This window comes from Podarcis vaucheri (genome assembly GCF_965113315.1).
Source record: "Podarcis vaucheri genome assembly, chromosome: 4".
Taxonomy (NCBI): Eukaryota; Metazoa; Chordata; class Lepidosauria; order Squamata; family Lacertidae; genus Podarcis; species Podarcis vaucheri.
This window is the reverse complement of record NC_138762.1, coordinates 81218958-81242854: the sequence shown is the minus strand read 5'-3', so window position 1 is coordinate 81242854 and position 23897 is coordinate 81218958. Positions and strand designations below refer to the sequence as shown.

The window sequence follows — 23897 nt, the reverse complement described above, 5'->3', positions numbered from 1 at the left end:
TAGAAAGGTCATTTTACAAATTGAAATGAAATGAAGATTGGCAATTAAATTTATAGAAAATCAAGCCCCCCCCCTTTTAAAGGGGTCAATAACGTTTTAACAGAGGTGAATCTGTGCTGACAAAAAATCTCCCTCTGAACAAATACTTACTGTGTAGGATCTCTGTGTTGAGGTGGAGAGGCATGTGAGTCTGGAAACTTAATAATAGTAATAATAATAATAATAATAATAATAATATTTGTACCCTGCCCATCTGACTGGATTGTCCCAGCCACTCTGGGTGACTTTGAACACATATAAAAACATAATAAAACCTTCAACATATAACAATGCATATAGAATGTATCTATCTGAAGGAATATGCTGCATAAATGCTTCTGGGTTTTCATGAGATATTTTTCTTACTTGCAAAATTTGTAGAAGTGAATTTGAGATTTGAAGAATTATAAATGGAGAGAACCAAAATGGAGAGAACCCATAGTTTATGCCCATTAGATTTTGTTCTGCCCTCTGGTCTTTGCCCTCCTCTTTGCAACATCCCTTCAGGTGTTTTAAGAGACTTAACGTGCCCCACCCTCCTGTTCTCCAGATTAAACAAACCCAGTTCCTTCAGAGTCTTAACATGCCCACCTTCCTTTTTTTCTCAGGACTCCTGTTCCATTCTCCTGACCATTTTTGCCATTCAGGTTTTTATTTTCTTCCAGCGTCATATTTCCCTGTTCCCAACCCCTCTGAAATGATGAATGGGTGCTAAGAGACGGGCCACAGGCCAGCTGAAGTGGCAAGCTGTGCTATTTTGTGAGTATCTCGGCTGCGCATGCTGCCGATGCAGGCCATTACTCACACAGTATGTCCCAGTTCAATGGCTGATCTAATTGACTTTTTTGTTTCACCTCCCAACTGAGCAAGGCAGTAATAAAACAACTCTGAAAGATGGATGCTGTATCCAGCGATGCAAAGGAAGGATGGATTCAGAATGCCAAGTGGTGGAGGAAGTTAAGGTTCTGGCGCCTTGGACCATTCTGAAGTGGCTCCTGCTTTCCCTTTCACATCAGTTCCAGGTTGTCTCCTTGAAAAAGGAACAAGCTGTTTGAAGGCAGCTTTTGCTGCCCTCCAGATGTGTTGAGCTGACTAGGACAGATGGGAGTTGTAGTTCAAAATATCTAAAGTCTACCAAGTTAGCAAAGGCTGCTCCAAGGCATTGAATCATCCCAGGCTCTTTGTCATTTTGAAAGAAATAATCTGCAGCTTTTGGAGACTTATTTTCTCCAAATGGACTACTTATTTCCTCCCTGCCCACCAAGCTAGAGTATACAGTGGTACCTTGGGTTAAGTACTTAATTCATTAACCTGAAACTGTTATTAACCTGAAGCACCACTTTAGCTAATGGGGCCTCCTGCTGCTGCTGTGCCGCCGAAGCCCAATTTCTGTTCTTATCCTGAAGCAAAGTTCTTAACCTGAAGCACTATTTCTGGGTTAGCGGAGTGTGTAACCTGAAGCATATGTAACCTGAAGCGTATGTAACCCGAGGTACCACTTTATTCTGCTTGGTACATGGTCTGTTGTGCTTTTTTTTAAAAAAAGAAAAGAAAAGAAAACACAATGAAATCTCTATTTGGGAAGGGCTGATGGACATGTGCAGTTTTTACCCCTGGGGTAAATCTATATGTTTATTTATAGCCAGCAACCTTTTACCTCCCAAGTGGTAAAACATCCCTTTTACATCCCACTGGGCATTCCTCAACTTGTTGACTCCCTCTGTGTAGGGCAGAAATAGCAATAGTTCTTCCAGTTTCCAGGCGTCTGACTGAGCACATATTTTGGATGCCACAGACTATTGCCTTAAGCGTACACTTCCACACTCTGTGTTTTAAAAGGGACTCGGTGCTCCCGTGCCCAGTGAAAAGGGAGTAGAAATTGATATGACAGAAGAAAGGGCAACGGGCCAGCTGAAATGTGGAGAGTTGTGGAGGCTTACAGAGCGAACACAATAAGTAGGCAGTGCTAAAGACCTTCCATCTAGGTCAGCATGCAGCTCATGGCATAGAACCATGGCTTATTTGAAGTGAATATTGGAGCGGTTTGGTTGTCGCCTGTGAGAAGATTGCATGTTTTTACTGCAGTGATTTAGAATATAGAAAGCCTAATCCTATCCCTCAGTGATTATTCTCAGTTGCAGGGATATATTCAAATAAGCAATCTCTCCCTGTGATTCAGGTTCTCCTTGATAACAGAACACAGAAAATAGGAAGTGGCTGTAAACTCAGGGCTGGCCTCCCCATGAGGCAAGGTGAGACGACTGCCTCAGGTGGCAGGATCCACAGGGGCCAACCTCTGTGGTGTGCTCCTCGGAGACTGGATTTGCCGCTGCCTTGGCATCCACCATGCTGCCTCTGCAGCGGCCTTCTTTGTGAAAAGAAGGCTCTGCTGGTCTCCTTGTACCCTCAGGGAGGAAGTGGTAGGAGTTGCCCTCTGGGCCATAGCTGTCAACTTTTCTCTTTTCTTGCGAGGAATCCTATTCGGAATAAAGGAATTTCCCTTTTAAAATGGGAAACGTTGACAGCTATGCTCTGGGCTCTTCTGGGCGGCTACATCCACCTGGTGTGATTTATATGGGAATGTTCAGGGAGGCAGGAGAGGATATATTGTTTAATAATATCCTTCCTAACTTGCGCTCGCAAGTTCTATAACTTATCAGAGTTTCACATTCCCCTTTTAAACGCACAACGGGTAGCTGGTTTCAGGCTTGTTTAAGCCTCTCAATAACATTCCTGGTAAGTTCCCCTTTAATCCCTCTAAAAAGAATGAACACGCCACAATCTTATTTAAGATACATAAAAGTAGTTTACTCACATCATCAGTTCACAGATGGATCCCTGAAGGAAGACTTAGTTACATGTGGGTCTATCCCATATGGAGATAGTATCTTTGTCCTCCATTGGCTAAAAAGCTGCTGGTCCAACGATGAGGTCCAAAAAGAGAGAGAGGTGGCTGCTTGCCTTATCCTTTTGTGTTACCTGAACAGGTAAGGTCACGCCCACCTCTAGTCACATGCAAAAGGAAAGATGCTCCAGCCCAGGAGCAAACAGTAAGTTTTCAACTGGCTGGAACAAACATCCCCTTTGTATGTCCACTCTAGGCAAACAAAGAATGTTGTACTTGACTGCTACTTATGTTTCGCACCCCACAATTTAGAGCAGGCCCTTTGTCTCTGCGAAGGCCTTTGCTTACTAGTTCAACCAATGGGTAGGGTTGATTTGATTCCCTCTGTTCTCAATGTTGATCTTATACCCCTCCCCCCCCAATGTAGAGATCTTGATTCCCCCCTTCTTCCCTGGGGGGTGGGCACCATTTTTGTGGCTTGCCTCGGGTACCAAAATGTATTGGCCCGCCCTGCTTACACTGAATCAGACCGTTGGCCCATCAAGCTCACTATTGTCTACGCTGATTGGTAGCAGCTGAGATCTTTCCCAACCCTACCTGCAAATGCTGAGGATTGAACCCGGAACAGTTGGCATATAAAGCAGATGCTCCACCACTGAGCTAAGGCCCTTCCATTGGGGCTAAATATTTTAAAAACCAAATTGCGGGTATATGGCTTTGGAGGGCTAGGAACCTCACCCGTATTTCCCTTGCTGCAAGAAAAGCACAAGGCAGGGACATGGAAGGGAATCGAGAGACTTTCGTGAGCAACAGCCTAGGTGTGTGATGTCTAAACTTGCCCTCCTTGTAAGAATATCAAGATAGATTTCCTAGAGTACGTTCTAAAAATAAATGGGAAAATTGAATTATGTTTATTAGGCTGTGATGAACGTTTAAGTAGGGCATTAAAGGGAAAGAGAGAAAGAATGTTCAGGGTAACATATTGGATTTGCCATAATTTTATTAAGTGAAAGGTAGCTCTGGCAGGATGCCCTCCTTCTGTTTGCAAAATCCACTGTGTGCAGCTGCTTGAGATGCAGGAAGGACTATATGAAGGAAGGAAAACACAGGATTGGTTGTGTTTAGCAAGGCTGGTAACGGGCGTGGAGAATGTTCATATGTGGGAAAAGCTATCTGTCTACACACCATACAATGGGGGAGTGGAAGAACAGTGCCAAGGAGCAGAGCTTTTTCCAGAGGAGGAGTGATGGCATCATCAAGACTGCTGGGGTAATTGAGGGGCCCTCCTTGTTCTTTTTGCCAAGCAAATGAGGTGATAATGAGGCCTTCAAGTCTGCTCTGAGGCAGATTAGGATAGAAGGGGCCAGAGAAGGAGGAAAATAATCATGCAGGGTTTCGTTGTCTTTGATGGAGTTCCTGCTCCGTCAAATCATAGAATTGTAGAGTTGGAAGGGACCACAAGGGTCGTCTAGTCCAACCCGCTGCAACTCAGGAATCTTTTGCCCCATGTGGGACTCGAACCCATGACCCCGGATTTAAAAGTCTCATGCTCTACCAGCTGAGCTATCACGCCAGCTGTTTAAATGATAGCACTTCTTTGCAAGATGGTTTGCACTTCTATTTAAAAGCTAAATTTGCATTATAACAGGCTGAGGCTCTTTTCTTCAAACTCAGTGTGTTTTACTATTTGGGTCTTTGAGCGGTATTCAGCTAAAACCATCTATATCTTCCTAAAAACAATATATATGGTATATAGATGCATCAAATTGTGCTTCTATAGTTTTGCCTAAAGAGCCTGATTTTATTTTAATTTGCAGAAAGAGATTGAGCATTGATACAGTTCCAAGTTTCTAAGAGTTAAAGGAATTTGGGTCTCCCCCACCCCCTTCCTTACAGAAACATAACATTGTCAGAATTCTGAACTTAATTTTTTTTAAACAATTATGTGTAGCGTTCAGCTAAGACTTACTCAAAGTGGACCCACTGCACTTCATGAGCATAAGTTAGATCCATTTATTTCAATGAGTCTACTCTGAGTAAAAACTCAGTTGAATCCCACCTTGTGCGATCCAAAAATACTGTATTTTTTGCTCTATAAGACTCACTTTTTCCCTCCTAAAAAGTAAGGGGAAATGTGTGTGCACCTTATGGAGCGAATGCAGGCTGCGCAGCTATCCCAGAAGCCAGAACAGCAAAAGGGATTGCTGCTTTTACTGTGCAGCAATCCCTCTTGCTGTTTTGGCTTCTGAGATTCAGCATATTTTTTTCCCTGTTTTCCTCCTCCAAAAACTAGGTGCGTCTTGTGGTCTGGTGCGTCTTATAGAGGGGAAAATACGGTAAATACCATTCAGTTATTTTGCTGTGTACTGTGCCTGCTCTTCGGAGTGGGTGCGTGTGTTTGTGTCTTATTTGGATCATCACAGATCCCTGCACTTTTGGATTCCTTTTGGACCATGTCTGCTGTCAGGATGACCTGCACACTGGCCACAACACTACAACAATGTAATATAGACAGATAGTTTTTCTGCCCCTGCTGCATATTTCAAGCTAATCCCGAACACCTTTTTTTGTTTTTGTTTGTGCTAACGTTACAGAACACTATGAAAAGCAGAAATGAGGTTCCCTGCTCTGTTCAGGGAGAGGTGGATTTGAGGCACAACACATAAAGCTTGATCTTTTTACAATGACAAGAAGTTCTCTTGATGTGAAAATGGAAAGGAAAGGCTCATCTGGACAGGACCATAATGACACTAAACTGAGTTTTGGTTCCCTTCAGTGTATGCCACAGTCTGTATTCTTAATTGAAACCGATGGCTCCCTGGGTAGCTGGGAGCCGCATGGCAGCTTTTTATTACACTCTCTATTATCTTTGCTGTTACCTTGGAAAATGTAGTGTGCCTTTTATTGATACAGGAACAAACGTTGCATTATTCCTCCCTTTCACGCAAAGCGCTTTTGGGGGAGAGTAGAATCTTGGATTTTGACTTAAGACCGAATTGCATGCAGTCGTTACCAGAGTTGTCAGGAAAAGGGGAAAAAATACTAATGGTGGGTTTTAAACAGGCGAAATAAGCCAAAATATGCATAATTTTCTAAAGGCAGCTGTCTTGAGGGGTTCATTTATCAAATGGAGGAAATTATAAAATATATGTGGTTTTTGCATATTCATTAAAGCCTCTGCTTTAGAAAGCCAGATAAGACTAATGGCAAAATAAATCACTTTGTATCCATTTAGTGATGGCACTTTATGACTAATGAACAATTGGGGAGTGGAGCAGGGGAGAGGGATGACCTTTGCTGAGATATTGTAGGCTTTGCTGTAGCAATGGTTTACAAACACCACGGTTGTGCCTGAGTACATCATAATGGAAGGAAATCCATGACAGGATGCCAATTATGACATATACATCCCCTCAATTTACACCCAGCCCCCAGAGGAATGCATGTTGCCTGGAAGGTCTGTGAATGGACAACTAGATCCTTCTGTTATTTTGTGCAAAAGAGCCAACTATATGTTGCGACTCAACATCCTGTACTAGATAATGTGTTTCTCCGTGGAGGAAAATGCCCAGATTGCTTACTCTGCAGATATTGATCATGTGCGCCACAATCTCGTATGGCCTCTCTCTCTGAAGGCAAAGATTGGCAGGGACATCTCTGCCCAATCCAATCGCCTGCCATGCTCGCCCAGTGCAAAAAAGGTTTTGAATTCCTTTGCCAGTTAACACTGGTTATAAGTAAGCTGTTACATAAAGAAAAAGGAGCTTTTCATGTTAACTGTAAACTCAAAAGAACAACGGGTTGGCAAGCTCACCTTAGCAGAAGCGCTGTTCCATATTATATGTTGGAGAGTGGCACATTTATTTACACGGTTATTTTTAAACGTTCTTGCTGCTGCCTTGAAAAAAAGACTGTAATAAATACTATAGGGCTTTCCCTATGAAGGCAGTATTAATAGCCCAGTGATAGCCCAGGAGTCAGTATTTGTAATAGAGACAGACAACCCTGCACCAATGTTAATTTGGAAATAAGTAAAAAAAAATGAAAAATTGTCCAGTAGCACCTTAGAGACCAACTAAGTTTGTTCTGGGTATAAGCTTTCAGATACACTGAAACAGAAGTCACCAGACCCTTATATATAGTGGGAGGGTGGGGTTTTTCTCAGAAGGGTAGTAGGAGATGGGGGATTGACTCAATGGGTATGGTAAACCTGTTAATTTGGAAAGGGTGGGTCGTTTTCTCTGGCTGCTTACCATTTCATGACACCTTAAGCATTCACTTATTCATTCCCACTGAACAAAAAAAAAAAAAAAAGTAGGGACAGTTTGTAGCCACTATAATTTTTAGAAATGTCCGTGTTTGTTATTTACAATCTCTGCACCACGCTGTAAAGGTGACTGGGGTGAGAGGAAGGATGAAATTGTTTCCTTGGAGATTTCTTATGGGTTCGCTTAGGGCAAAACAAGTGTCTGTGCTGACTGGGATTTCAAATTGTGTTGTTTGTCTGGGTTCATGGTTCAGTAATGAGGCCAAGCAACTCATGACACGCACCTGTCCTTAACTTCCAGAGGGAGGAACGCCCTCTCTTTTGCACCGCAGCAAAATTTTGGTTGTAGGTTTACATAGAGGTGCAGAGCTGTCTCCTTGCTAATTCACCTTTTAAAAAAAATCACCTGATTTTGGGCTTATTCAGACTTGTGCCTGTCTCATGCGTAGAAAGCATGGGTCCAAGCAGTTTTCCACTTGTCCCAGGCATGGGTCTGGGTACTTTTGCCCTTTCCTTGTCACTTTCCCCAGGTAAAGCCTGCTCTTCAGCGCTAAATTGGAGCAAGCGTCAGTCTGGATAAAATCTGATTGATGTTTGCTCCGATTCAGTGGTGAAGATCAGGTCTTTCCTGGGGGAAAGAGTAAGTCTTGATGAGCCTTTAAAGAACAACCACTTGCCTTGGGTTCATGAAGGATGTGCGAATAGGAAATGCTCAAACAGCAGTAGAGGCCACTGAAGGATTATAGGTAGGACAAACCAAACATAAAGGAAACACACAGATGATCAATGGTTAAAAGACTCCGAAAGAAAAGAGGGATAGACAGAAAGCGTTGTGTATTTTATCTAAAGACTTGGTGAGTCCTCCATCCTAGGCTTCTGAGGGCATGCTTTACTTTTTAAAAATTGTTTTTATTCGAGATTTTCGTGGGTTACAAAAGTACATACATCACCTTTGTTTTCAGATTATAAAGTCCTTTCTACAGATCAGTTACTGCATTTTTTGTCCCATAGGACGCTCCGCCCCATAGGACGCACCTAGTTTTTTGGGGGGGAAATAAAGGAAATTTCCCCCCCTTTATTTCCCCCCAAAACCAGGTAGGGGAACAGTGGGATGGCGGCGCTGCGCCTCCCCGCTGTCCCCCGAGCTTGTGGGGCTGGCCGATGTCTGCCCGGCATGCGGGGCGCTCTGCTTCAGCACGCCCCACACTCCGTGCAGCAGACTGCTATCCGCAGCATGGGGAGCCCAGCAGGAACTCCTGCAGGCTCCTCAGGCTTGCTGATAGCTTCCTGAAGCCTGGAGAGTGCGCACCGACCCCTCTCACTCTCCAAGCTTCAGCGAAAGCCTGTATTCGCCCCATAGGACGCACACAGATTTCCCCTTCATTTTTGGAGGGGAAAAAGTGCGTCCTATAGGGCGAAAAATACGGTATATTCAGTGTGAGACATTAATGTTGTCATCATAAGGTTAGGGGGAAAGAGAGTTGGACGGGTATTAAACTTTGATTCTCTTACAAAGTGTATGTGCAAGGTTTTTGCGTCAGCGTCACGTGGGTAGGTTCTCTTTCTATTCATTTATTAGTTTTCATTGGCGGTGAGAGAGATTGGGAGGCCTGGGGGCCTGGCTGGTTGCCTTCAGTTGACTGCTGTGAGTTTTGTTTGCGTGTGAGAGAGGGGGGAGAGGTTGTTGGGTCATGTTAGCCATATTGATTTCTATGCCGTTGGTGGGTTCCTGTTGTTGTCTTGTTGGGCTGTGTGTGTAATAAAGGGGAGCCACACTAGGGTGAAGGCGTCCTCTTTTATTTGTTCCTGTGCCAGTTTCAGTTTGTTGGTTAGCTTTTCTAGTAAGCATAGCTGTCAACCTTCCCTTTTTTTGCGGGAAATTCCCTTATTCCAGCGCCGTTTCCTGCTGCTTCCTGCTGCTATCCCGGATTGTTAGATATCCCGTAGACTGTCCCTGGGACAGGTGAGGCTGCTGGTCCCATATTTTTGAGGCTGCTGATCCCTTATTTTCAGATCTGAATGTTGACAGCTATGTCTAGTAAGGCTGTTTCCCATATAGTTTGGTACTAGTGGTCCATGTTTACTGCTGACAGATCCCTCCAGCATCTAGCTAGGGTGCTCTTGGCTGCTGAGAATAGGTGGCTAATGAGCTCTTTGTAGTGTGAGTGTACATGGCATGCTTTACCTAGGGCCAAATTCCAGTATTTTGGTGCTTTTTAAAAAAGATACAGCAGTGGAGGAGGGGCGATGCTAGAGTTTGGGATCACAGCAGGTAGGGATTAGGAATATAAACAGAGCCTTCTTGCTGTAGTCCTGATGAAGAAGACTCCACTGTACCTGCCATTTGCGTTTAGAAGAAAGCTTGGCAAAGTTATTTGCTTGTATACTAGGGATGCACACATGTGCTTATAAATCCATTCTGACATTCATTCTCATCAGGTATTTTCCCTTCTGCCACACGTCTCTATTCTGTTTTGTTGTGGAGATATACTCTCCCCCCCCCCATGTATCATAGCTCATAATGGGTGTGTGTATCTATGCCATCAACAAATGTTTACAAATGAATTACTCTCCCCCCATAGTTAATGTATTAACAGAGGGGTAGCCCTGTTAGTCTTTTTCAGCAAAAGCAACAGATAGTCCTATGAAACCTTAAAGATGAAGTTAACGGGGAGGGGGGGAGTGTAGAAAATAACTCTGTTATTATTCTATGTGTGATGGGATGAGATCCTGCCTTAGGACTGATACTAAGCTGGTAGCTGCAAGTGACCCTGTTATCACTATAGGAAGAGGCAAGTCAAAATGTGTTTCTGCAAATTGATTTGACCGTGTCTGTGAAAATACGCACCTGCTAATCTGAGAAGCCGAGTATGTCATAAGCACAGGATTTCTCTGTGGTCCTTGTGTACAGAAAGCAGATACGACAGACCAGGATTTAGAAATAACAGGATTAAAGAGGTGGGTACATTGTAATTTCTCGGGATTACCTTTCAAGTTTGCATATTGCTGGAATATGGGTAAAATTCCTCAACGCTTGTTTTGCTTCTTAAATGATGTGTAATAGAAAATGAAAGCAGAATAATTTAGTCCAGTTCGTTTAAAATAATACAGAAAGGCTGACCTCTGTCATTGAACTGCTATGCACATTGATGATTTTTATGAACTGGAAGCCAATTCCACCTTCCCACATTATCAAATAACCTCATCAAAAGTTAAAATACCCTCCTCCCAACCCCACCTAAATTTGCATTTAGATTGTTTGGTGCCAACGTTCTCAATAAGATACTTTTCAGCTCTGTCAAACAAAACCTGATTGTCATTTAGCACAGTGGCAGTCGATTTACATTTCCATTAACGTAGATCCCAGACAATTATCGGAGGAAATAAAAAAAAAGAAAAATAATCTTATAAAAACCAGCTTTCTGTCTGCAGTTTTTATGGAGCCTGGGAGTCGATAAAGGGTCGCTCTTATCACCGTCGGCCCCAGGAATGGCCGTCACAAAGACGAGGCTCCTCTGAATGAAAGGAGTACCTAGAGGAGACACTGGTGATGATGATGCACAGGAAAGGGAGCTGAGCAGGGTGTCAGTCTGCAGGAGAACTGGGTAGGCAAGCAGAGACAGGCTGAGAGAGGTTAGTCTAGGTCAAAGGGTGAGAGTGAAGGCCCTAAGGCAAGGGGGAAGGAGCTGGAAGAGGCTCAAGATTGGGTACACAGTGAGCAGGAGGCAAGGGTGATAAGACCTTATAACGTATTGGCCCGAATATAAGCTGCACCTGAATATAAGCCGCACCCGAATATAAGCCGCACCCGAATATAAGCCGCACCTTTAAAATTAAAAGGGGAAAAAAGAGAAAAAGGCAATACCCAAATATAAGCCGCTCCCTTAAAATTCCGCAGGCACCCACACGTGTTCCGTTTTACTGCGTGTCTGTTTCAGAAGCAATACCAATATTTGTAAGGTTGTGAATTTAAGCCACACTTCTAACTTTTCACGGTCGGAATTTGGAAAAAGAAAAAGGTGAGGCTTATATTCAGGCCAATACGGAAAGTGTCATGAGGACACATTTTCTGCCCTGGGAATTATTTATTAATTTAATAGCCTGCCCTTCACCAGCTGGCCTCAGGGTGGGATACCACAATTTAACATTCAGAACTAAAAATACCCCCACACAGTTAAAACATATTGCATTCACGAGAATAAGGTAGGTCTTGAAAACACACCATGGAATAAAGACCATGGAATGTACTGGTGTATGTGTTCAAATCACCTTCCTCACACTTTTGATGGTTTGTTCTCCCCCAGGCAGGAGCTGCAAATCGAACTGTAAATATTCTGAAAATAATTTAAGGATCTAGATGGATGTCTGCAATGCGAGGAATGGGGGTTCCCCCTCAAACTGTTATCATGCACTGGCTTTCTTGCTAGCGTACAGATCATATATTTGACTTGGCACGGAGTAACCCAGCATTACCTCTGCCAGTTTTGCCATGTTGTAAAGAGCCGCTGAGGTCAGGAAGGGCTCATGGAACTGTGAAAAAACCACAAATGCCGGATCTTTTTTCCAGGAAAGTTTAGAAATAGGCATAGTGTACTTTTTGAAAACAAACTGGAATGTGCCGAGAAAAAATAAAAAGACTTCAAGGCTCTCCAATCCCTGGAAGCAAAGCTCTGCAAACTAACTGCATCCAGCTTCAGTTTTCTTGTTGCAGTCTCTGTGTGCAGTCTCTACACCACAGAGCCTCTTACTTTTTATACTGCTGTGTGACCTAGTTTCTCTCTCCAATGCATAACATTCCCAAGACATTTCCTAGAATAAACCCCCTAGGTCCAGACATGTGAAATGGCTGGTGTCTTGTAGTGAATCCTATGAAGTTGACAGTATCCCTTCACAGAGGCTGCTCCCGCAAATCGCACCAAGGAGAATTTTCCCGGTGTAAACACCTTCCTGAGCTACCCTATGGATGCTAAATGGAGCATTGATGGTGGCCCCAGGATGTCAAGTCTAATCCTCGGGAACAATTTTAACAGGCTGATACTGACGGGGCTCAGGCCAGATGTGCAGAGAAATGAATAGAATTTAAAAGGTAGGCATTCATAAATATGCCTTATGTGCACCATCCAAATAAATCTGGAAAGAAATTGGGGAGGAAAGAGATCTTGGCGGTAGAGCCACATGATTTGCATGCAACACGTTCTAGGTTCAGTCCCTAGGCATCTCCAGTTCCAAGGATCAGGCAGCAGGTGATCGTTGCCAGTGGCGTAGCGTGGGGGGTGCAGGGGGGGCCGGCGGCACCGGGCGCAACATCTGGGGGTTAGGGTTAGGGGGCGCAAATCCACGGGTTAGGGGGCACAAATTACTTGCCTTGCCCCGGGTGCTGACAACCCACGCTACGCCACTGATCGTTGCATTTGTGTAGATTAAGAGCTGGACTGGCCAATGCCATGATTTGAACAAGTAAACTTCAAGAGCAAGGAGACCAAAGTATTACAGAATGCAACCCTTTGCAAGAAAATTTGGGTGTGGATTTTTTTTGCAGCTTACCTTTGGACTAACTGAATCAAATTAACTAAGCCATGATTTGGTGCTACATAGCTGAGCACTGCGCTCACATACTTTTACTTCCTCTCTCTCCTCCTGCTGTGTGTGCCTCTTAATTTAGGGAAGTTTAGGGAAGTTTTTAATATTTAATTCTGTATTGTTTTTAACACTCGATTGGAAGCCGCCCAGAGTGGCTGGGGAAACTCAGCCAGATGGATGGGGTATAAATAAATTATTATTATTATTATTATTATTATTATTATTATTATTATTATTATTTATTTTGTTACTTGCTGGTTTGCAGCAAAGCATGATTTTGCCAGTACATCCAAACTGGAAAACTCTGCAGATTGGACCAAAACATCTTGCTGCCTGAGGTAAAGGACAAGATCATGTCTCTTCCCATTACATCTTCAAAGGCTGTCCGGACTGGTAGTTGAATCTTACTTCAACACTGGTAACAGGTCAGCATGTCACTGCATCTGAGGGCAGCAGGCTAGCTTAAGAGGCGCAAGACAGACCAGGCAGCACACTTGGCTTGTCTACTCCTCACTCATTTATCACCTGAGGTGGTGGCTTCATTCTGCCTAATGGTAGAGCCGGTCCTGAAACTATGGCTTGGGTTTGCCCTGAAAACCAGGGTTTGATTCGGATTTACAACCTTGGTTTGATTATGCAAACCATAATTTGCTGGTTCCGATGTAAGGACAAACAATGGTTTGCCACAAATCAGGAATGCAACTGAGGAGCATGAGAGCAAAAATCCTGGCCCCGTATCACCATAGAATGATTTGGTGTTTCATGCACAACAGGCCGACCCATTGGGCCTTTGACTCTTATTTTTTCAATCTCTATTGCTCTCCATTCAATTAAAAAAAGAACCACACGTATTCATTTGGGTTACATTAATTTAAAGGATGAGAAACACAGTAATTGCAGTTCATTTGTACTCATAATAACCATTGATGTTTTTTCAAAATTGTATGTTAACATTCATGTGTAACAAAAACCATTTTTTTCCTGAACAGTGCAAAGTACAAAGGGTTTGTTCAGTTAGCAGAAACCTTCTCCAGTACAACAAACCTGGCATTTTACAAAACAAGGCTGCCAGGACAATTCTGTTCATTTTCTGTCTTAGGAAACGCACACATGCGTGCGCACACCCCCCCTCCCTCCCCATGCTTCTTGTCCTTTGAATGCCGTTTATCAACATGGACCACCGGAAGAGCTAATACTTTCCACACAGAGGTCACTATCCAGAATCCCTGCCTTGTCTTTTGCATTCTGTGTTTGTGCTACATACGTGAAACTGATCCACTACTACAGGAGACTTCTCCAAGCTACCATGGTAGATGAGAACTAAGATCTGTTGTTCAAATGCTGTTGGAGCTTCAAACAGTCAAAGAAACTCTTAATCCTCAGAGGAAATGTGAGCGATGGGTTTTTAAGCATCAAATGCTGGGATTGGAGTGAATGTGGTGGCACCAGTGGCGGAGCTTCATGCTCCAGCACCGGGGGGCGGAGAGCAGGCGGGGGTGTGGCTGGCATGCACCCCGGGGGCGTGGCACACCGTCTGAGGGGGCATAGCACCCAGCGTGGGAAGGGGGGCAGCCGCAATGGCACCCCACTGGGATTGTGCTGCCAGGGGCGGTGCGCTCTCCCCACCCTCCTCTTCCTCCACCAGTGGGTGGAACAACCTTTAAAAATACTGAATTCAGAAAAGATGTGCTTGCAAAGTTTGTGGATTATGGATTAACACCTTCATACAGAGATGTGCAAAAGCTTTTTGGCAAAACAACAGTGGTATAATATCCCTGCCAAAGGGTGATGATTCCTTGGTGCTGCTGTTGCATGAATGGCTGGCTGAATACACTGTGCAAGAGCTAAGATCCTTCGCTACTATATATTCTGAGCACAGCAAAGAAACCAATTCTAGATAAGGGGTGGCCTTGTTTATCAAAGAACAAGCAACTTTAGGTGCATGCATGTGTGCCTAGGAAGATTTGCGCCTTTTTTCTTTGAACAGCAACCCTACCCCAATAAATTGCCTTTGATGCTCCCCTCGGTTTCAAAAGTGGTTTACCATACAGGGGGATTTGTTCAGGAAACATCTCTGAACTAGTTGTGTGGAACTAGTTGTGTGGTTATTTGAATCCTGGTCTCCCGTCTACAGCTGAAGTACACAATGCTCACATCTGACTTACTCGTGCAAAACTCTTTTGACACTATGTAAGAGACGCTGTCACAACTATGGCAAACAGCCATTTTGGGTCCACTGTAGAGAGCCTTCAGTATTAAGCATGTAATTATGTGCACTGTCCTGAACTAGAGATTTTTTTTATATATATAAAAAACCCCATGTATCATAGGAAGTGGGAGAATGCACTGTCTTTAATCCCTGTGTACTTGTGAGAGGAATGTTTCCTTGCTCAAACTACAGAAGCACCAACATGGATTTGGTCCAAACAATTGGTTGCAATAATTCCAAAGCAAATCAGAATAGAAACCATCTTCCTCTGCCCATTCCTTTCCATCTTTCCTCAGTTCTGAGTACAGATGCTGGTGAAGAAAACACTCCCATCATCTCAGGTTTCCAGCTGGAGGAAGTTCTGAATTTCCACCACCCTTTTACCTCCCCCTGGGGGAAAATGACACTTTACATTGCCAGCCACAGATATTCTCACACTTGAAGTCAAAAGTCACAATTGACCAGGGCATGCTACAGCTATATTTAAGGGTAAGAGACACATCACACACTAACACATGTAAAAGTACTGTAGTTCATTTTTTAAAAAACCAGCAAAGCCACTTCTGAGATGTGGGGATTTCGAGCAATGAAGTGGCAGAGAAGGGAGCACCCATCCCACCCTTATGCTGTCCACTGTATTCCCTCTCCAAATCACATTCCCAAGCAGCTCTTCCCTGAATGTGTCAAAGATGCATGCAAAAACATGGTTGGAATCCTGTATTGGGCAGGGAGCCATTGGGAACAAAACATCAGGCAGGGGAAGGGTTAAGTTGCACACCCCACCTATTTCTTACCTCTAACTGCCCCTCCTGAAACAGCTAGTTTTGCTTTATTTCATTTTTTTAAAATAAACAAATGGCATCATGGCACTCTTACATGTTTTAGTGTGCAATACGCAGTTTGCCCCCCTACTGAGTATTTTGAAATTTAAGGTGGAACTTAAGCACGTACCCAAACATCTTCTAAGGAAAACAGAATTTAAAAGTGTTAAGCTTTGCCTTGATTGTGTCATTTGTTTTTAAATGACGAGAAGAGGTAGATGGGAAGGAGGGAACAGAATGGGCTGGCCAAAGTGTGCGCTTCAAGACAATTCACGAGGCAGCTGACTCTGGCCAGACCAGTGCCTAAATCACTCCACAGGAGAAGACAGGAAGTGCAGATACTGGTACACGTGTGTGTGTGTTGGGGTAATAATCGAAATCGGCCTGAGAGATGATTGATAGCTGGAAATAAGGGCATGCCAATATCTTCAGGTAAACTCCCCTTTGGGGAAGGCACAGGTGAGCCTTAGCCTCCTGTAGAACTGGGGTGGCTAATGCCCGATCTGGGGCCTCACCTGGCCAACCCTCAAGCCCCTCCAAGTTTGGTAGCAGTGGCAAAAGAAACAACTATAAAAGTTGACATAGCCCTGGGAGGGGTTGGAGAGATTTAGTAAGGCATGTGGCCCAGCGAATCTGACAGGGACGCAAATTGGCTCCCTGTCCAGTCATCAGAAGGATGATTTGATGAGCAGGAAGGTGGCAATACCTCCCTTGTCAGCTGATTGCTGTGGGAGGGGGCAGTGTGCCCGCGTGAGAGTGTGGCCACACCACTGACCTGTGGGTGCCACAGGGCTGGCCGAGGGCGATTACAATCTTTGAGCCAAATAGGTTTAGGCAGGTCTGCTCTAGGGGAGCTCTAGCTAAAGCTAGACGTTCTACTTAAAAGATCCCACAGAAGACGGAAAGTAACCTGAGTAACAGCTGAAATGTTTTTGAACTCACTTTTACTACTTCCACATATCCTCTTTTTAATCTTTGTATGCCACAGGCTCCCTGGCGAATGAAATACATGTTGTTTGTATTGTTGTACCAGCTTTTCTATATATACGAGAGAGATTATCTGAATATTTCCATCACTGAATATGGCTTCCTAGAATATAGCTAGCACCCCATAATTATTTGTGCATGATTATCTGCCCTCAGAGCTGGTGTCATCAGAAATGGGTCTCATCTATCCAAGTACCTGATGATTGTTTCAGCAAGTTTTAGGACTGGGCTGTTAGTCTGGTATGTTAAAATTAAGAGAGTAAAAAATATTACCCTACATTTTGAAGGAGCAATGGGCTAATTCTCCTGATTTCTGCCCATGTCTTAGAATGAGAAGAGTGTAGCTTATGCAAGACAAAGTAATACATTACAACAATGGGAAGATTTTGGGTGGTGGTTCCAGTATACACTGCCTGAATTAAACAGAGCAAAAGACATTGCTAAAAATATCCTTCTGTCTCTCTGACAATTTTTTTAAACAGATGTCAACAGCTGATTTATGACAGGTTTATTTTCTTGCTTCCCATTTATTGCACCTTTAAGTTCTTGGTTGCCGGAAGCGTCTATTGCCTGAATATTTTATTATTATTATTATGTAGCTTGACCCAGGTTAGAAAACCAAACACTGTTCAGAACTATACATTTCTACAGAAACAAATCACATTTTGATAGTGGTAATTACAGCCATCTTCTCTCTGATGTTCAGAGACAGAGAGAAATAAGAATTCCAGCGTTCTGTGCTTGCGGGAACCTGCAGTGTTCTTTTTATTGCCATGTAGAAGTCAATTAAAATGAATCCTCCTGGAAAAGCTCCCAAATCTCCAGTAATTATCGCTGTCTAGACAGCGTACTATGCTTTGAAGAAGCTTCCGACACAATATATTTGTGTGTAAGAAACAGGCCACTGTATATTTAGTGATTCTTAAGATTCCGACTCCCCTCTGGTTGCAGAGAAAGAAAGCAATAGAAAGGTTTTGATCTTTAGGAGCCTGACATTAGCGGCAATAAAGGATACAAAAATACACATAGTAGTATCTTCTAATACAACAGATGATAAATGAATGTGTAGGTATCTGAGCTAACCAATGGAATTTCATTCAGTCAATGAGTAATGGGTTGAATCCAAAGGTGCCCTTCTGGTGTGGAGCGGGGCTTCCTCTCACAGCACAGCTGTTTTACAGCTCATGCAATAGCCTTGCATAAATCCACAGATGTTCTCCTGCAGTTGAAAGGAGGAGTACTGCTGTGGAGCATGCCTATTATAGCACTGTGTGATCTCTGTCGTAAGGGTTTCCCGAATGCCACTAGCAAGCTGTTTTCCTTCCACTCATGCGTCTTTGGATCGAATTCAATCGCTTTGCCTATTTGCCATCTCTTCTTTTTTTTGTGTCACACTCTATAGCAGTTGCTGACCAGAATCCAGAGATTTGCTTTCCACAAGCAGATCAAGGTAATATTCCTTGTGAAACCAGCTCACGCGAGGTGCATTCAGAGAACACATTCCCCATGTGGAAGCCTGTTTCATGAAGCTACTTGTACGCGTAGCTTGTGCAAAGCCTTGCACATGGAGCAGGGGTTCCCAAATGTCCCCCCATGGACAACTTGAAATTGTTGAGGGCCACTTGACGATTTCTCTGCCTGTTGTAGCAATTGCAGTGCGTTTTACTAGATGCTGTATGATTTTTTTAATTGCATTGTTATTGCTTCTTTTATTTTGTATTACAATTTGAGTGCCACAGAATATAAGACATAAAAGCAATAAAATACAATTAAAAATAAATGTGTCTATTTAATGCAATGGATATGGGATCTCCCATCTTCATCCATAGACACGTGCTGGACCAACTGAACAAAACTCATGGACCACTAGTAGTATATAGACCTGTTTGGGAACTCCTGATGCAGAGAGTTTCACAAGGATTTCTTCTGCTTGTGGTCCTATCTGTATCCTGGCCCCAGTTGCTTCAATGTCAGTAGCAAGTATGGCAACGGTAAGATCTTTTGCATACTTGAGAACATTTTTTTAATTTGATATGCCAAATCAAGTATTTCTTAACTGGGTTTTTAAATGAAAAGTAGCGCCGTATGTATGCGAAGTAGGACTTTCCTTATCTATATGGAGTTTGCAATGTATAACATTTCTTGCATTAGAAAAGTATATTGCATAAAAGCTCTCTTATCTGAAATACATTAAAGCAACAATCAAAATTAAAATGCTGCAAAGGAAAGAAAAAGTAATGGCTAACCAAAACGTCATGTAGTTGATGATAGTCAGTCCAGCATATCAGATTGTTGGCTCTTCGTGTGAAATCTTTGAAGCGCTATTAAGCTAATTACAGGAGATACAGTGACAAGAGAAAAAGTCTCAATGTGGTGTCTACACTGCTTGACGTGACTTGGCCATGCAGTCCATTGTCACACATAGGATTTGGCTTTCAGAATGGGTTGGGAAGTCGTGGGAAAATGCACTTTTCCAGTGTTGACTTGCTTGACACTGGGAACACTACTCTCAATATTTTTCTCGGGGTGCACGGTGTATGAAAAGGCCCTGACTAGTATTCTTAAGCAGAATATTTTGAGGTATCTATTAGAAAGGAATGCTGGCAATGTTTTGGACTCCCAAATTCTGTCTAGCCGAACAATGTGCAGATTTCAGTGGGTTCCGTTCCGTCCATGAGCTTCCTTTACCCCCACCTGGGAAAACAGACAAGTTCAAGAGTCCCCCTTGCACTCCTCTTGAAACTCAAGTCCCTCTTGCATAGGCCAGTAATAAGAACACTGCAGCTCAGACAAATAAATTACAGCAATATAACAAGCTTCTTAATCCCCCCTTTTTTAAAACATACTTTATCATTTACACAAAGTGTGGCGGCTGGATTTTAGCTTAAGATACAACCCGAATGTGTGTCCTCTCAGTCTTCGACTCCGAGTGGAAGGCACGACTACAGCAATACTGCTTGTATGTACCGTACGTGGGTTTGAAAGCACAGCAAGAGACCTCATCTCCTGGGCTGAATATCAAAGAGCCTGCGGAGTCTTTGGAAATAATAATTACAGTTCTTGTTATGGCAGTGGATATTAGGAAAGTTTCCCTTCGCTGTTTCTTTCTTTCTTTTTTTTGTGCTATGGAATTTCCTGTGAAAGGTCCTTCGAGTCCAAAAAGCGTGGAGCTCAAGCCCTCAGAAGCTCTCCACAAAGCTCCCAGGAAAGAGGCCCGACCTGCCGTTTCTCTGCAAGGTCCCTTTGTACCAGCCGTCCTCCCTTTTCTTGTGGACAAACACGATGTCGCCTTCTTTCAGTTCAATCTCTGCTTCGCTTTGTGGGGGATAGGGGACCACAACACGATACCTTTAAGAGACAGAAGGGTAGACCTTATTGCAGATGGTGGTTCATACGTTCTACTTCTACTCTCTGGAAGGGTCAGAGATCTACACCTGGAACCAGCAACTGCATAGGCTGGTTGGGAATGATGATGTGGAAAGTTCCCACGCCAGAAACACAATGCATATATTTATGTCAGTTTTACCAATAGGACGTCAAAAGTCACTAGGCTGCAGAATGCTTCCCCAGCCTCTGGGGTGGTAGCAGAAAAGGGACAGGGAGGCACGTCCCTCCTTCAGCAGCCTGCTGCATTTTACTTATTTAGCATTTACGTTTATTATTGCCCCATAACATAGCTATCTGGATGCAGCTCAGAGACCATCTTTGCTCCAGCAGCCTGCTTGGTTTCTTGCTCACAGACTTGCATAGAATTCCTGGCCATCTGTAGCTGCCAGGCAAATACGCAAGCTGATTTATTGAGAGAGTATCTCTGTACCTTGCTTTTCAGCTAAGAGGATATATTTTAAAAGTCACTGGCTTCTTTTGTTTATTATACTTGTATTTCGCTGTTCCTTTAGCGGAGTGGCTGCCAGCATCTGATCATGGATCAGATGCATGACACTTCCCTAACAGTGTAACATCATTGGTTAAGCATAGGAGGGGTCACCATAACACTGTTTAGCATCATATTGCATCTGAAATGCCTGGAGAAAAGCTGTGTATTTTGACATGATTACACAACTGTGTAGAATATAGTGCTCATGAGTCAGGATGTAAGGAGGCAGTTGTCTTGTATTTGTTGCAAGCAGCCCTGTTTCTGTTCTGCTGCAGTTCACCTTCTGCTGAAAATGTTATTTGTCATGCTGTTTGCTGTGGTGAAATTATGTAATTTGTGCCATTAATGATGCAAATTATATTGTTCTTATATTATTCCACCCCATTCATTTCATTGTGAAGGAAACTATGCAAATGGGGAACACACACACACACACACAATTTGCAGATAACAACAGTGAATACCAGTTGTATTCACTGGATTGATCTCTGTTCTGGACACAGGAAGAATAAGCAAACATTGCTGCTCCCATTTCCATTTTTGACAGAATTCTCCAACATCCCTGCTCATGAGCGATCCAAAATAAGCTGGTCATCTTTCCCCCTCACCAGTAAATCAGGCTGTCACTTCCTCCGGGTGTGCCAATGCAAGTAATAGGGTTTGAAATGTGGATTACTGGCTAGCGATGGAGAAAGTCTATCATACTGCCATGGGCAGATCTGCTACACTTTGCAAAGCACTGCCAATCTCAGCCATTATGCAAATGAATGTTCACATTATTTTAGACATGCTGCTTCAGTGCTGACTAATTACATTATTCAATTAGAGTAATTTTAGCTAAAATGATCCCAGGTTTCAAATCTTGCAACTGTGTATGGATGTGCATAATGGAATACGCAAAATAGGGGAGAGTTCATTGGACCCCATCTTCCTGGTGAATGGAAATGCAACATTTTATTTTACTTTGAACTGTTCAAATTTAGGTGCGTCGTAGTGGCAGAAGCATTCCGCATCTGCTCAGACTGTCCAATTGTAATTCAAAGCAGATGTGGAAAACTGGAGCTCATAACACAATAAATTGGTGTCTCCCCCACCCCAATTTACAAATGGCAAAACTCTAAAGGGCTACATGGTATCTAAAGGGATACTATGTGTACATAGTGGCACTGTGGATTAAACCACAGAGCCTAGGACTTGCTGATCAGAAGGTTGGCGGTTCGAGCTCCCATTGCTCGGTCCCTGCTCCTGCCAACCTAGCAGTTCAAAAGCACATCAAAGTGCAAGTAAATAGGTACCGCTCCGGCAGGAAGGTAAACGACGTTTCCATGCACTGCTCTGGTTCGCCAGAAGTGGCTTAGTCATGCTGGCCACATGACCCGGAAGCTGTACGCCGGCTCCCTCGGCCAATAAAGCGAGATGAGCGCCGCAACCCCAGAGTCAGTCACGACTGGACCTAATGGTCAGGGGTCCCTTTACCTTTACTTTATGTGTACATAGGCACATAGGGATTTGCTATCTGCCAAAACATTTTCACATATTTGAATTTTTTTGCAAAATATAACACAAATGATGGGTCTTGGGTCTCGGGTCTCCTGCTCCATTGATCAGCCAGACCAGGCAAATTCAGCGTTATAAGGACCAGGAATATTAAGCACATAACAGCACTTCCTAGGCATTTCTCGACAGCTCTCGCAGAGATGAAACTGGATTATCTCAGTTGTGCTGATTACAGCGGTTATATGTTTAGGCAAACAGCACTGGAAGGAAGCAGGTGTTAAGAAAATAGAATTGGAATAAATGCAGGCTAGAATGTGCTACAGTGAAGGAAAATCCGAGCCATTCCCTCCCCGGGCTTCATTATCTGATTAGTTTCATACACAATACCTTACAAAATGCACAGTCGGCTCTGAATTCTACTCCAAGCTGCAAACAATCAGTGTGATTAATTCCTCTACTTTTTATTGCAATTAAAATTTAGCCCATTAATAGATAGGAATGACAACAAGCAACGACCCCCAAGGCTTGGGAAGCCCCACCAAAATGCACGGCAGTAATTAACAATTGTTTTCCTTCTTGCAATGAGTGTTAGGTGGCTTCTTGCAATGGCTAGGTCAGGCATAGGCAAACTCGGCCCTCCAGCTGCTTTGGGACTACAACTCCCATCACCCCTGACCACTGGTCCTGTTAGCTAGGGATGATGGGAGTTGTAGTCCCAAAACATCTGGAGGACCGAGTTTCCCTAGGCCTGGGCTAGGTGGTGGTGGGGTACTCAGATGGAGGAGTACAAAATGCGGGGCTTAGGATACAAAATAAGTAAAAAAAATTAGCATTAGTTTGGAGGGGACTCCAATTTTGGGGGTTCACATTTAATGAAGCTGTGCCTGCTATGTGTTATTAGAGTTGCCTAACTCTCCCGTATTTTATATATTTGTGGGTGTCAAGCCACAAGTACTGCATAAAATACGAATCTGTTCATCTGAACCAACCCATGCACTTTACTTCATCTATAGAATTGAACAAATTATGTAAACAGTAAAATACAAACAAGCAAACATGATGAGTGTGGAGATGAAAAAGTCACTGTGTTGCCAGATGTGAAATGCAGCTTCACACATGTATTTTATTTTATTTTTTAAAAATTGTACTACTGAGCACTTGGGTGACTTAATGAGCACATATGGATGTGGAATGAACTTCCAGACAAGTGTTTAATGTAGCTGCTCAAATGATCCAGGACTAGGCATTATCCTTCCTAGTGTGCAAAGGTAATTAATATTCCTCATTTATAGGCATAAAGAACCATATGATCAGTTAAGGGGTGCAGATAAACCAGTGATATGGAAGTTAATTCATAAATCAATTAGAAAACCTTGCCCGCTGAGTATAATTAAGCTTATTTCAATTAGAGGTTATTCTCCGATTTAAGACTCTGGGAATCAAAACGCCTGAAAATCAGGATCTGAATTCTCAGCTACTACAAAGTGCAATTAGCACTATCTGTAATGTTTTAAGAGGCCCATCTGTATAACTCCATTTGCAGCTTATTGTGCAAACAATGAGAACACAGGCTGGCCGCCTGGCTCTGCGCATTTTCCATTCCACAGCTTCACAATCCTGCCCTTGCTTAACTTCCATTCTTGGGGCTAAGAACGTAGCAGTATTTTTATCATGCCTGGTTAGAAGAAAAAAATGTAAATTAATAGTAAGGCTAAATTTTTCTGGGTTTTGGTGGAAATACAACCGTTGGCGTCATGGAGCAGGCTTCAATGCTT

The 23897-nt window shown here is 43.2% G+C and overlaps 1 protein-coding gene and 1 long non-coding RNA gene across 4 annotated transcripts in view; one reads left to right on the top strand and one right to left on the bottom strand.

The window, feature by feature from the left end:
* Positions 1-23897, top strand: part of LOC309530201 — a 46019-nt gene that overhangs the window by 5093 nt on the left and 17029 nt on the right. The window contains exon 1 of one of the 2 annotated variants that reach the window (XR_014218670.1): positions 9661-10784. The exons of the other annotated variant lie outside the window; for it this stretch is intronic. This is a non-coding gene — a long non-coding RNA (uncharacterized lncRNA). Of the gene's footprint in view, positions 1-9660; positions 10785-23897 lie in introns of those variants that run through there. 2 annotated transcript variants of the gene reach the window in all.
* SH3RF3 (SH3 domain containing ring finger 3) overlaps positions 15040-23897 on the bottom strand; it is a 209667-nt gene continuing 200809 nt past the window's right edge. For both annotated transcript variants that reach the window (XM_082218590.1, XM_082218589.1), the window contains one exon: positions 15040-20096. In XM_082218590.1, the coding sequence (XP_082074716.1) occupies positions 19928-20096 (169 nt within the window). In that variant the 3' untranslated portion in view covers positions 15040-19927. The remainder of the gene's footprint in view (positions 20097-23897) is intronic.